The 14502-nt window shown below is 42.6% G+C and overlaps 1 protein-coding gene across 1 annotated transcript; it reads left to right on the top strand.

The window, feature by feature from the left end:
- Window positions 1-7859: 7859 nt before the first annotated feature.
- LOC117562367 (odorant receptor 131-2-like) lies at window positions 7860-9484 on the top strand. Its single transcript, XM_034240187.1, has 2 exons — window positions 7860-8003; window positions 8666-9484. The coding sequence occupies exons 1-2, from the start codon at window positions 7860-7862 to the stop codon at window positions 9482-9484; spliced, it is 963 nt and encodes a 320-aa protein (XP_034096078.1).
- The last annotated feature ends 5018 nt before the right edge of the window (window positions 9485-14502 follow it).

The following is a 14502-nucleotide window of genomic DNA, read 5'->3' as shown; positions in this document are numbered from 1 at the left end:
CACTATAGACAGCAGTTCGGTAAAATCATCAAAAAAGCTTGCACAGTATTTGGTGGTCTATAGATATTTAGGAACAGAGCTCGAGAGGAGCATTTCAGCTGAAGGGCCACATATTCAAAAGAAGTAAAGTTCCCATAAGATGTCTTCCTGCATTGAATGGAATCATTGAACAGAATAGCAACTCCACCCCCTTTCTTATGCATTCTTTCCTGACTCATAAAACTAAAGTTGGGAGGGGTTGATTCGATAAGAACAGCTGTACTGTTATTTTGTTCAATCCAAGTTTCTGTTAAAAACATAAAATCGAGATTGTGCTCAGTGATAAAATCATTGATTAAAAATGTTTTTCCTGCCAAAGACCTGACATTTAATAAAGCTAGTTTAAGTTCGTTAAACACACAATCAGTCAGGTTTTTTGTAACAAGCTGTGGCTGACATGGAATCACTGCTAAATTAGATAAACTCACACAAACGTTTGAGCGCTTCCTGTATCTAAGCTGATTCACCGCTCTCAATCTATTACCTATCAACACAGATATCGGCAAAGCTACAGGCAGGCAGGGTCCCGGCATGTCCTGGAAAGAGTTGAGAGTGCCATACGCCCTTGAGCCTGGACCCAGCAGATATCAGTTTGCAGCGTTTTGTACACACACACATCCCTATCAGGCTTTGAAGGGGAGGGAGGACCCACCACCCTGCTCCTCTCATCATAGGAGGGCAGGGTGAGGGCTACACTGTAGAAAGGGGGGTTTGGAAATCTTCTTCCATCTTCCTTGTATTGTTGTGGTTTGGATGATTGTGGTAGGCATGGTGATGAAGCCGGTGGAGATGGTGCGCATCTCTGCTTCGGTGATTTTGGTTGGCGTCGTTGAGGGGCGGGGGTAAAGGACATGCTGCCAACCCTGCGTGTCGCCTTCATGCGGTCATCGAACTCCAGGGGGGTGGGTGAGGGTGAAAGGGTGAGCGGAGAGTAGATAGAGCTGGGGGATGAATGAAGAGTATCCTCAAAGGCGTTGACAGGGAGGGTGACGGGCAGTGGAGACTCCTCCATTTGTGTCATAGGTCTCCCATAATCAGAACATTCCTCAGGCGGGTGCAGTGATACTTCTTCAGGGTTTTCTGCGCGATGTGTTGTGTCTTTCTCCTGTTTTGATTCCTCTTGCCGCTTGTCCTTGGCAGAGGGAACAGATTGATGACGCAGGCAGTTGAATATGTTAGAGATAAACAATTTCACTCCTGACTTGTTCAGGCAAACTCCATTTGCCTTGAAAAGATGTCTGCGATCCCAGAAAAAGTTAAAATTGTCAATAAAATGGACAGAATGGTCAGTACAGACAGTTGAAAGCCAGGTGTTCAGTGCAAACAATCTGCTGAATCTCTCCACTCCTCTTCTGACTGGCGGTAGAGGGCCACTGATGAACACCTCTGCATTTAAAGAGCTGACAGTTTCCAACAGACATTTAAAGTCTTTTTTCAGCACTTCTGACTGTTGTTTCACAACATCATTTGTTCCAATGTGCAGTACCACATTCTTCACAGTCGGATGTTCAGCCCCAATATGCAGGATCTTCTCAGCCAAGTCAGAGACCACATCCTTGGGAAAACAGAGTACTTTGGTGTTGTTCTTACTACACAGACCTTTTACATCTCTTACAGCAGTCACCCACAATCAGCGTTTCAGGCCCAGTCGTTAGCTTTCCCTCTAGCCTTTTACTTTTGGAGTAGCTATTGGTCCTTACCCTGCTGTGTGAAGAGGACGGGTTATCCAGGTCATCAGAAAGAGATTTCCGGCTCTCGGTCAGCGGAGCATATCTGTTCTGGATTGGCACACTTGGTGGTTTAGGAGGATTGTTTGTAATTCTCCCTTTAGCAGCTGTCCACGGTTGTTTAGGGGTTGAAGAGGCGCTCTTCCTGGGTGATAACAATGCAGGCCAGCCGGTCGCATCATATATTTCAGAGCGCTGGGCTCTGCCTGTTGTTCGTCCTCCCAAATCCCATGGAAATGATTTACTCTTAGGCTTTGCACCCAGAGAGTTCCAGGGAGGACAACCACTTGTAGATTTATTACCCGGTACACAGCCCTCCTGTTCCTTGGAATCCTTGTAGCTGCTAACTAGCTGTGAGTTAGCATACCCTTTTCCATTATTTTGCAAAACTGGTAAAGTGGTGTCATTCCCATGACATAGTCCATTCACTTCCACGTTAACTTCCAACCGTTGCCTTTTCATTTCCAACACAGCCATCTTCTGTATAAGTTTGTGGATGTCATCTGTAGAGAACGGAGGCATTTTGCTACCAACTAGCTTAAGCTAAATAGCATGCAGTAGCCTACCAGGCTTTAGCTGTTTCTAGGCCACGCTACTGTAAGACTGAGGTCGTCGTAAAAATGTTTAAATATGGCTGAAACCCTCCGTCTATTTACGAAGATGAACTGTCCCAGTGATAAGTTAATGTCCAGGAGCCGCTGCTCAAAGTTTTCAGAGAATAAGAATAGGAAAATCAGCATAAAAAGTAAGCAGAGGCAGGAGCAAGCAGAAAAGCGTCTGCACTGTAAGAAAGATAAGTACTTGGAAACAGACACACGGGTCTTCTGGCATACATGGGTCTCACTACCGGAGGCTTCTGGGGACCGCATGACAGTCTTGACCGGGGTCTTGAGAGGGGTCTCATTACCGGAGGCTTCTGGGGACCGCATGACAGTCTTGACCGGGGTCTTGAGAGGGGTATTGCTGCCGGAGGCTGCTGGTGAATGCATGACAGTCTTGACCGGGGACTTGAGAGGGGTCTCACTACTGGAGGCTTTTGGGGACCGCATGAGAGTCTTGACCGGGGTCTTGAGAGGGGTCTCACTACTGGAGGCTTCTCGGGACCGCATGACAGTCTTGACCGGGGTCTTGAGAGGGGTCTCATTACCGGAGGCTTCTGGGGACCGCATGACAGTCTTGACCGGGGTCTTGAGAGGGGTATTGCTGCCGGAGGCTGCTGGTGAATGCATGACAGTCTTGACCGGGGACTTGAGAGGGGTCTCACTACTGGAGGCTTTTGGGGACCGCATGACAGTCTTGAACGGGGACTTGAGAGGGGTCTCACTACTGGAGGCTTTTGGGGACCGCATGAGAGTCTTGACCGGGGTCTTGAGAGGGGTCTCACTACTGGAGGCTTCTCGGGACCGCATGACAGTCTTGACCGGGGTATTGAGAGGGGTATTGCTGCCGGAGGCTGCTGGTGAATGCATGACAGTCTTGACCGGGGTCTTGAGAGGGGTCTCACTACCGGAGGCTTCTGGGGACCGCATGACAGTCTTGACCGGGGTCTTGAGAGGGGTATTGCTGCCGGAGGCTTCTGGTGAATGCATGACTGTCTTGACCGGGGTCTTGAGAGGGGTATTGCTGCCGGAGGCTACTGTGTTTATACCGGAGGTACTTGAGATTACCAGCTCCTTAAATCGTATACATTCTTCCTCTTCCTCAAACACAGCAGCAGTGGAACTCTGCTTCCTGGGTTTTAGCCCCTTTTTCAACCTGGAGTGCAGGGTCTTCACCTCATCAATGAGGGCATCCTTCTGAGCCTTCAATGCCACATTTTCCAGCATCACCTTCCTGCAGTCCTCTTCGTCACACTCGGTATTTGGGGAGAAGGGTGGAGGGTGCACCAGGTATTCCTCCTCATTGTCTATTGACCTGATGTGCCTCATCTCGGGAGAACTCAGGGTGGTCATGAGTTACATGACGGTCTAGTCTCTTCCCAGCATACGAACACCCTGTGATGGGACAGGGTTTGGTCCGAACATTTATTCTGCCACAGGCCATTTTAAGAATGATGCCTCTTTCCTCCAAGTTCCGCACTGCATGTTTGTGCTTAAGATGCTTGTTCAAAGCCAGATAGAAGAGTCTGCACACCGGGCATACGCACGACATCCTTACTAAAACAGACACAGTGAATTGTATTTAAATTATTTTCTGTTTCTCTGTTTACATGCATTAGCGTAACCGGTGATTGCAACAATGGGTCCGATGCTTCAATGCATGGTACACGGACCAAGGGAGGACTTGGGTTACCACCGGGTTAAATGGTTCCACCTCTGCACCAACGCGGGGCTGTTGATGGCAACATTGGATCCGATACATCAATTCATGGTGCCCCGACCATGAGAGGGTTTGGGGTGCCCCGGAACCAGCAGGAAACACGTTTGATGGTCAAAGGAGGAAAGAGTGATAGAACCGGGGTAATGCAAAGAAAGTGTCCGACAATAGTGACTTGTGAGGCGGCCAGAGAGTCTGTCATCTCTCGGTCCTATCCTCCAGGCAATGCGGTACCAGAACTGGGTCAAATTGACCAAAATGTTAAAAAAAAAAAAGTTTCAATTCATCCATGGAAAAGGGCTGAAAATGAAAAAAAGTATCCGAAAATAGTGCATCATGAGCCCGCAAGAGTCCCCTGTCAACTCCCCTTGCATTCCTCCAGAGTCAGAACAAGTTTGAGTTAACTTTTTGGAGAACCATAGAAAAGGGGTGAAAATGGAAAAATGCATCCGAAAATAGTGTCTCATAAGGCGGGTAGAGTCCCCTGACAACTCTCCTTACATTCCTCCAGAGTCAGAAAAAGTCTGAGTTAACTTTTTGGAGAACCATAGAAAAGGGGTGAAAATGGTAAAATGTATCCGAAAATAGTGTCTCATAAGGCGGGTAGAGTCCCCTGACAACTCTCCTTACATTCCTCCAGAGTCAGAAAAAGTTTGAGTTAACTTTTTGGAGAACTATAGAAAAGGGCTAAAAGTGATAAAAATGTATCCGAAAATAATGTCTCGTAAGGCAGATAGAGTCCCCTGACAGCTCCCCTTACATTCCTCCAGAGACCAGTTCAAAAACTTAAAGTTTGGTAAGAACCATGCTGGGGGGTCTCCATGCAACAATTGTATCCGAGCCAGAGCACACATGGAGCGGACACATTCCTCCATGAAGTGAAACAGCCGGTTTTTTTCTGAGTCCTCTCAAAAACCGGATTTCCGATTTCGTGCAGACGGTAGCTTGAAAATGATGAATGCATTTTATTGACGGAGAAGGGGAGGCTTGGATTCCCCTCTCCGTTGTAAGTTGCAACGGGGGAGTGGGAAAGTGTCCGGGGCTTCGGCCCGAAGCGCCGAAGGGTTGAGCTTTTTGAGCCCCTTCTCCGTTGGCACTTAGTCGTTTTTTCGATAATTTTTTTTTAACTTCATTTTTGATTATTTTAAGATATAATTGACCGTTATGAGCTCCCAAATTCGGCCTGGAACCTCCAAGAATTGTGGGCTAAGCTCCATAAACTGACAAAGTCACCCAGAAATGTCACTTTTATAGCCCAAAAATATATAATACAAATACATTTAAACAGTAAAAGGTACAATTGTGCTCCGAATTACCCGGAATTTGATTTATATAGCCCCATGATAGTGAATAAAAATCATTTTCATGAAAAAAAACGCCTGATTAATATGTTTGTAATGCTGGCAGCAGGTTCACTGCTGTTAGCAGGGTCTCACACTCACAGGCACCTATGCAGAGATCTAGGGTGATGCACAAGGCTTTTCTACCCAGCAATGAGTCTTTGGGGAAAAGTGTTGTGAATACAGGGAGAGAGCACCCAGAGAGAAGCGGGGGTGTGAGACTCACACAGAGACACAGAGAGCTCCTTGCAGCACATGGCTCTCCCACCCAGACTGCACGCAGAGGACGGGCTGCTTCACAGCTCTTTGTAACCCAGGAAAGCAGCTTGAATCGTGGGTACATGAGTGTTAAAAGTGCATTAAACGGTTTTAATTCAAATGCACATTTGGCTGCATAAACAGCCGGTCATATGTACAGGAAACTGTCCATTTCGTCCACATTTGACTCATGAAATGTACAAGAAGATAAGTACAGCAGAGTCACTGCTGTTAGCAGGGTCTCACACTCACAGGCACACAGGCAGAGACCCAGGGTGATGCACATGGCTCATCCACCCAGCAATAAGTCTTTGAAAGCTGGGGAAAAGTGCTGTGAATAGAGGGAGAGAGCAGCCAGAGAGAAGTGGGGTGTGAGACTCACAGAGCGCACCCAGAGAGATCCTTTCAACACATGGCTCTTGCACCCAGACTGCACCCAGAGAACAGTTTGCTTCACAGCACTTTACAAGCCAGGAAAAGTGATTGAATCCTGGGTATACATGTTTTAAATAGTCTGTTACCTCCAGGGCGCATCACCACATTTTACAAGCCAGGGAAGGTGCCTGAATTCTGGGTAAACATTGTTTAATTGTTTAAGTGTTTTTAAATGTGTGGAACAGTGTTTTGTCACTTTCAAAACTCTCCCGTCATTGAACCGGAGAAATTGGGTCGATGTTGTATTCAATCTGACCGTTAATATTCCAGTGAGACGAAGTACATACAATGACCGGAGTGATCCCATGTTAATTTTGTCCCAAAACCGGAGCATTCCCTCACCTTAACCATAACCAACACATGCCTAACCCTAACCCTAAGTCTTCACCCTAAAATTAATGATTCCCCTCATGGGGACCTCCATTTTGTCCCCATAAGGGAGGCGAGTCCCCACACGTGACTATGTAAACAGATGTAGGTCCCCACAAGTATAGTAATGCTAGGCCACACACACACTCACACACACACACTGTTTGGCCCAACATAATCCCAATTGTATCCATATGTCATTATAAAAACTGTCTGAACACACGACACACTGCAGTGGTCTGACGGCTGCTGGTAAGTACCGTGTGTGTCTGTCCTCTAATGGGTGCTTGTTTATTGTAAGTAAGGACGTTGTTGTGTTTGAGTTTGGGTCTTAATATGCTCAATATGGGCCTAATAAGGCATTCTCTCATAATAACACTTAACCAATATGGTCTATTCTTTTGTAACAAGACATGAAACTACAAGTGTTAATTGTGTCAAAATAACAAAAAATGTGGTATTTCAGAATTCCCTATTTCAAAGTGAAGTCTTGTTCATAATAAATAAGATATAGTTTGACTCTAATATGTTGATTAACAACTAGTTGATGATGAATATGTGCACCTTAATCTAAAGTGTTACCGAAATACCGTTGTTTTTTTGACGTTTTAAGTTCAAGAGACTTTATATGTGTAAACCATTTGTCTGTAATGGACATTTGATTGTGCACTTCACTGGCATTTGTAAACATAAAAAAAGGTTGTGGCTGTGTGCACAAAAAACTCAACAAATATTTAAGTAAATATATGAATATTTTTAGAATAAGATGAGTACATTTTAAAGTAATAAGATTTAGAACAGTTTAAATAAGGACCAGTGCTTCTCACATGATTTATTTTTTATGAAATGTCTTTGAGGAGCTTATAAGGCAATCACGTTTTGTATTATTATTACTATTATTAGTAGTAGTCTTAGTAGTATTATTAGAAGTATGATTATAATTATTGTAATTAGTATAAGAAGTAGTAGTTGTACTATTATTATTTTCTTAGCACAATTGTTATTGGCATATTTTCTATAATGGGCATAAGAGATATCTTTAGAATAAGTTGAACAGATCTGGGACAGAGAATCACAAATTCATTGATTAATTGTGATTTTATTTTATATTTTTTAATGTGTTTTTGAGGTTCTTAAGAGGCATACAAAAAGAAAAGTATTGTTATCATAATGTTCGCGATATGTTAGTATTTTTGTTATTATTATTATTGTTATCACTAGTATTATTGTTGTTATATCTAATTACATTATTCATATTATTTATATTTATATTATTGCTATTATTGTTAATCATATGTATTGCATTACTAGCAGTAGTAGTAACACTTAAATGTGAATAAATGCTGTTTTCAGGAAGGATTGTCTCGTTATAATCATGAACGTCTCGTCTCTGAACTCCACCTCTCCGGGTTCTCGGAGCTTCGCTGTGGCCGTTTACAAGAACGTGATCGTGACGGTTCTCTGCATCGCCATCAATTACATCAACGGCACCCTGATACACACCTTCAGGAAGCACCAGGTGTGTGTGTGTGTGTGTGTGTGTGTGTGTGTGTGTGTGTGTGTGTGTGTGTGTGTGTGTGTGTGTGTGTGTGTGTGTGAACATGCTGCTCTTCTGTTCCACTAAAATAATGTATGTATTTTTGCTTTATTATTTCTATGTGTTTTACTCTTTTTTTTCCATGTTTATTTTTTCATGTTTAGATTCTGCTGTCTAGTTCACTTGCTCTTTGTGTATTTGTATATGAACGCAATATAGTATAGTGTAAAGTATAGTAACTATACTTTGAAAGCTGCTATATAAATAACATCAAAGTCAAATTATGTAATTAAACTTAATATAATTGCACCTTTTCCGTGCACATTGCTATGGCACTTATTTCTTCTACCTTTCTACTTTTAAATCCAGGCTGAAGACGTTTATAATCTCACACTGCACTGTAACTTGTATTCATGTACCTGTGTTATTCATGTTTTATTATCTTGCTTTTAAATAAGTGCCATTTTATAATGTGTTTCTGCTGAACTATTTCTCAATGCTCTTAATGTCTTTCAATGTTGTAAAGCACTATGAATTGCCTTGTGTTGAAAGGGGCTTTGCTTGTTATGAGCTGTATTTAAACTTAATATCATTGCACCTTTTCAGTGCCCCTTGCTCTGACACTTATTTCCTTTCCCCTGCAGATCTTTTACTCCAACCCGCGCTACATCCTCTTCATCCACCTGGTGATGAACGACATGCTGCAGCTGACTCTCTCCACGCTGCTGCACATCATCAGCTACACCCTGAACACCTTCAGCGTCTCCTCCTGCCTCCTCCTCCTCATCCTCGCCGTCATGGCCACCTTCAACACGCCTCTCAATCTGGCCGGCATGGCGGTGGAGTGCTACGTCGCTATCTGCCTCCCGCTGCACCACTGTAGGATCTGCACTGTGAGAAACACCTTCATCCTGATGAGTCTCATCTGGTTTGTCAGCTCTCTCTCCATCATGCCTGATTTCTTCCTCCTTCTGGCCACCGAGCCCCTCAGCTTCTTCACGTCCAAAGTGTTGTGCGCCAGAGACTTTGTGTTCAGGAGTTCGTACAGTTTGAAGAAGAGAGACGCGTCGCACATCGTGTGTCTAGTGCTGGTGTGGCTCACGCTGCTCTACACCTACTTCAGGATCCTGTTTGCAGCCAAAGGAGCAAAAGGGGATTCAAAGAAGGCCCGAAACACCATCTTGCTGCACGGTTTCCAGCTTCTGCTCTGCATGCTGACCTACGTTCGGCCCATGTTCAAGGACGCGCTGGTCTTTTTACTGCCGCGAAGACACGCTGACATACGCTTCGCCTTGTACGTCTTCGTGCAGATAATCCCTCGCTTTGTGAGCCCCATTGTGTACGGACTGAGAGACCAGAACTTCAGGAAGTACATGAGGAGATACCTGCTGTGTCGAGTCATCATGAGGAAAAACCACCTGGAGAACAACGCCGTGTCGGACATGAAGCCTGCAGTCTCTTAGAAAACACATTTATACCAGGAGACAAAACCATAGTCTCACTTGTACTTTGTTTATTTGGTATGAATACTACATATAAAGTCAAATAAACGCTAAAGGTCTAGTATTTAGCTACATTTTCTCATTGAAGTATGGTTGCAGTCGAATAGTCAAAAAATCAACCCCTATCGTCTATTCCTATTGTGAAGTTAAACTTCTGTTGTTGCAATGTTGAGGTAGAATGAAGGAGTCTGGAACGTCATTAGCCAAAACACTGAGAGTTTTATTGAACACAGTACAGACAAATACGGCCGGGAGATCATCTTAGTTTCCCACCGTCCCGTGGTCTACCATGATCATCTCTGGCCCAAAAGCCACAAAACATCTAGCAACACGAGGAGAGGCGGGCCCACAGAAGCCCGCGTTTACCTAATCAATAGCAAATGGGAGACAATAATCTACTTGTCTCAAGGAAACGCAGACAAGCCTGAAACCTTCCCCCCACAGGATATGGGAGAAGCGTTTGACCTGTGACCTCAACTTACAGAGGAGTTTTTGACTGATACTACAAGCAGATGTTTGCAGTATCACAGATTCTAAGAAACTATAAGAAACTCTATAAACAGATCAGATTAAAATATTCTCTTACACCTATCATCTATTCCTATCGTCTATTCCTATCGTCTATTCCTTGACCTCTGTGTGAAACGTCACAGGGTTAAGGGATAGTGGATAGGAGGATTTAGGAGAAGAGACTGCGGTGCTTTGAGAATCCGACTGCACTTTCACTATCAACTTATTTATGATGCGCCAGTGGACGTCATTAATGTGCGTCTGCTGTGGGGAAACAGTTTTCTATACAGCGGAGTGAGTGGACTACATGGGTGTTTAATAAGAACGGCGGACGCATTTAGATACTTTGCACCACGCTCTTATGGTGTTGTTTTATGCTTTATGAACGTGGACAAGCAACACGTTCTCACTCCCAACCCGTCACATGTTGACGGTCGGTCAGGGCCCCTCCCCGTCACCCTATTACGCACAGGGCACCCCTTGAGCGTCAGTTTTGAATGGGCAGGGCGTCCCATAGACCTTCATAGACCTCCCATAGCGTTGATAATAGACGCCATGAGAACGCTCCCCGCTGCATCGAAATTCAACGAGCGCATTCTGTTCTCAGCTGAAGCGTATGGCGCGAGAAGTCATTGCAACACATTATGCTCTTTATATATAGTTTATAAAAAATGAGAAAATTGTAATTTTCATACTCTGTGATAGGCAACCTTGCAACCTTATCACGGCAAGATGTGAACATATGAAGATGTACCATGCTGGGAAACGTGAAGATGTCACGATTTCGTCCCTTCAAACGTGACAGTTGCATGGTATTGTTAACATGGCCCAACCAGTGGAGAAATACCCGGAAATGCCAAGCAAATGCTCCCCCGACGGTCGGTTGTTATTGTCAATATTAATATAATAATTATTTATTTTTTAATAGTCATACTCGATTTCGCCGATTTTCTTGTTGCCCCAGCTGGTCGACACCTCTTTGAGCAGAAACAAAGGCTACATTAATGTATTAAATCGATGTTAATCCATGTGTGTGGATGTGGAATTAATGGATGTGACGTTGTGCGATTGCGTTGCCAGGCAACAGCTTGGGTTCATGTTGATTTACAAACTCTTCAACTACAACACTAGTTATATGTAAATACATTTTAGAAGGCCTCACGAAATACTTTAATGTAAATTAAAATTTAAATGTGAAGGAATATGTGTATAACAAAATACATCCGTCATAAACAATACCGGAAACAGACGTAGGCAAGATCCTCAGCTCTGTGATTGGATGTTTTAGCCACAATGTACGTTGGGATATGGTGTTTATGCAACACATTCTCACTCCCAACTCGGCCTATGTTGACGTTATGTCAGGGTCCCTGTCGTCACTTTCCAACGCAAGGGTGGGCCCTTTAGCGGAAGTCATCACATAACGGCATTGTAATACACGGTTCGGCTGCATTAAATATTACACATCTGCCGTAGTTATTTATTTATAGAGTCCTGGATGGATATCCTCGTGGATTCATCTTCCTATTATACACACATGCATTTCCAAACATTTGGACTACCTATGTTGCAAATGTATTCTCTCTTCGATTTACACACGGCATCTATTGCACGTCTGTCCGTCCTGGGAGAGGGATCCCTCCTCTGTTGCTCTCCGTGAGGTTTCTCCCATTTTTCCCTTTAAACTGTGGGTTTTCTACGGAAGTTTTTCCTTGTACGATGTGAGGGTCTAAGGACAGAGGATGTGGTATTGTCATACTGATATTCTGTACAAACTGTGAAGTCCACTAAGACAAATGTAACATTTGTGATATTGGGCTATATCAATAAACATTGATTGATTGATTGATAGAGCCCTGATGAGAAGACTTCTGGACAAACAGGAAGCACTGCCGCCAAAACTGAATATGTGACGTGGATCATAAATATATCAGCAATTAAACAACATCTTCAATTTCTCTTGACAATATACGTCTCCTTGCAGTATCAATACTAATTCGGCTGACTTTTATATTTGATCCAATTGGTAGATAGGCTATATTTACGCCATAACGGTGCACAGCTGATAGAAAGGGACACCTAGTGGTTAAAGCACGTTATTGAATTGTATTATTTGTATTATTAGATATTAATAGAAGACACAGACAGACTTTATTTAAACATTAAAGGATACTTTAGGTTAAGGTCTTCTTTTGAATAAGAAAAAAGCTTATCTACAGATAAACATTAAGCCTGACAAAGTACTAATATATTGCTTTCCTGCAATGTTAACTACTGTATGCTTAAGCACTTATTTTAACTGATATTATACATATGTATTATACTCTTATAAGATGTATGTAGATAGTATCAGGAATGTGCAGAATACGACAGTTTAATGGTGGAGGTATACACACATATTGATAGATGTCTTGTAATGCACTGTTGAGGAACCTGCGACCCAAGTTTTTAATCTCCGACCTTGTCAGGTATTGAACATTCAATAAATAAAGAACACAGAATTATTAAATATAAAACACAGAATTTGTGTGATTATACTAAATGATTTACAAGTAAACACCACTGCATATTTACAAATGTTACACATGCTGCTGTAACGAAATGTTTTCCAATTTGGGATCAATAAAGTATATATTATCTTAAGATGATCAATGGCTACTGCCATATTTGCAAAATGTTCCTCTGAACCTTGACAAATGCATGTTTCAGGCTTAACAATTAACAACAGGAGGGGTCACAGACATAAGACCAGCTGTTAAATAAAGCTCTTCTGACCTTAGCTGTCATCTGGCTGCCCATTATGGACACAAGCCATTTTCACCCATTTATTAATTATATGTTTTACATTTGAGTGTTTCCTATCCCCTAAATCTCCAGGGATGTACACAGTTTAATACTGGCAACCTCTCTAAAGTAACTACTATGAGCTGCTCCGACCCTCGGTCCTGATGGACTCCAAAAGTCTGACATTATACAATCAAACAAATAAATAAACGCAAGGATAATTGTGTCTTATTGTTGAGTAAATAAAAGTGTGTGGTTTAGAAAATAATACAAAATTAGAAGGAAAAAACGATGAAACAATACAGATTTCAGTTTTCTAAGCCCATACTCTCCCCCTAACTGACGACAACAAAAGTCAGACATTATTCAATTAAAATAAAGAAGTAAACACAATAAGTGTGGCTTGATATTGAGTTAGAAAAAGGTTGACAAACGCTGTGAGAATGGATTTGCGGAGAGCATTTCGCCGCGATCCCAACTCGTCTATTACCAACGTTCAGGGAGCTCTATGCAAGTCAATGGGACTGCCTGAAAGCTGAAACTCTGTGCTAAAGGGCCCCCCCTTGCGTTGGAAAGTGACAACAGGGACCCTGACATAACGTCAACATAGGCCGAGTTGGGAGTGAGAATATGTTGCATAAACACCATATCCCAATGTGCATTGCGGCTAAAACATCCAATCACCGAGCTGAGGACCTTGCCTACGTCTGTTTCCGGTATTGTTTATGACGGATGTATTTTGTTGTACACATATTCCTTCACATTTACATTTTGATTTACATTAAAGTATTTCGTGAGGCCTTCTAAAATGTTTTTAAATATAACTAGGGTTGTAGTTGAAGAGTTTGTAAATTAACATGAACCGAAGCTGTTGCCTGGCAACGCAATCGCACAACGTCACATCCATTAATTCCACAACCACACACATGGATTAACATTGATTTAATACATTAATGTAGCCTTTGTTTCTGCTCAAAGAGGTGTCAACCAGCTGGGGCAACAAGAACATCGGCGAAATCGAGTGTGACTATTAAAAAATAAATCATTATTATATTAATATTGACAATAACAACCGGTAGAGCATTTGCTTGGCATTTCTGGGTATTTCTCCACTGGTTGGGCCATGTTAACAATACTGTGTAACTGTATGAAAATTACAATTTTGTCATTTTTTATAAACTATAATGTGTTGCAATGACGTCTCGCACCATACGCTTCAGCTGAGAACGGAATGCGCTCGTTGAATTTCGATGCAGCGGGGAGGGTTCTCATGGCGTCTATTATCAATGCTATGGTAGGTCTATTAAATCAAATCAAATCAAGTTTTATTTATATAGCACATTTATAAACTATTTTTGGTCGAGCCAAAGTGCTGTACATATAATAAAAATACCCTACAGTAGAGTCATTGAACAGTCTATGAAGGTCTATGGGATGCCCTGCTCGTTGAAAACTGCCGTTCAAGGGGTACCCTGTGCGTAATAGAGTGACGGGGAGGGAGTGAGAACGTGTTGGGACAAGAAAGAAACATTATCTTAAAATCAATACAAATGTATTTATTATAAACGTTAGTCCTTAACATCTATCACTGTGTATATCACCATTCAAACATATTTAAAAAGTTTAACAAACCCCACACAGCTCAAAAAAAACTGTGAAATGTTGACTTTATTTGATCAATTCAG

This window comes from Gymnodraco acuticeps, unplaced genomic scaffold, assembly GCF_902827175.1.
Source record: "Gymnodraco acuticeps unplaced genomic scaffold, fGymAcu1.1, whole genome shotgun sequence".
NCBI lineage: Eukaryota > Metazoa > Chordata > Actinopteri > Perciformes > Bathydraconidae > Gymnodraco > Gymnodraco acuticeps.
The sequence above is the reverse complement of the archived record's forward strand: the minus strand, read 5'-3'. Positions and strand labels throughout refer to the sequence as shown.

Excerpts from the sequence above, each read along its gene's own strand:
- LOC117562367 (XM_034240187.1), top strand. The coding sequence starts at position 7,860 with ATGAACGTCTCGTCTCTGAACTCCACCTCTCCGGGTTCTCGGAGCTTC. Across the intron at positions 8,004-8,665 it reads ACACCTTCAGGAAGCACCAG|ATCTTTTACTCCAACCCGCG; the intron begins GTGTGTGTGTGT and ends TTTCCCCTGCAG.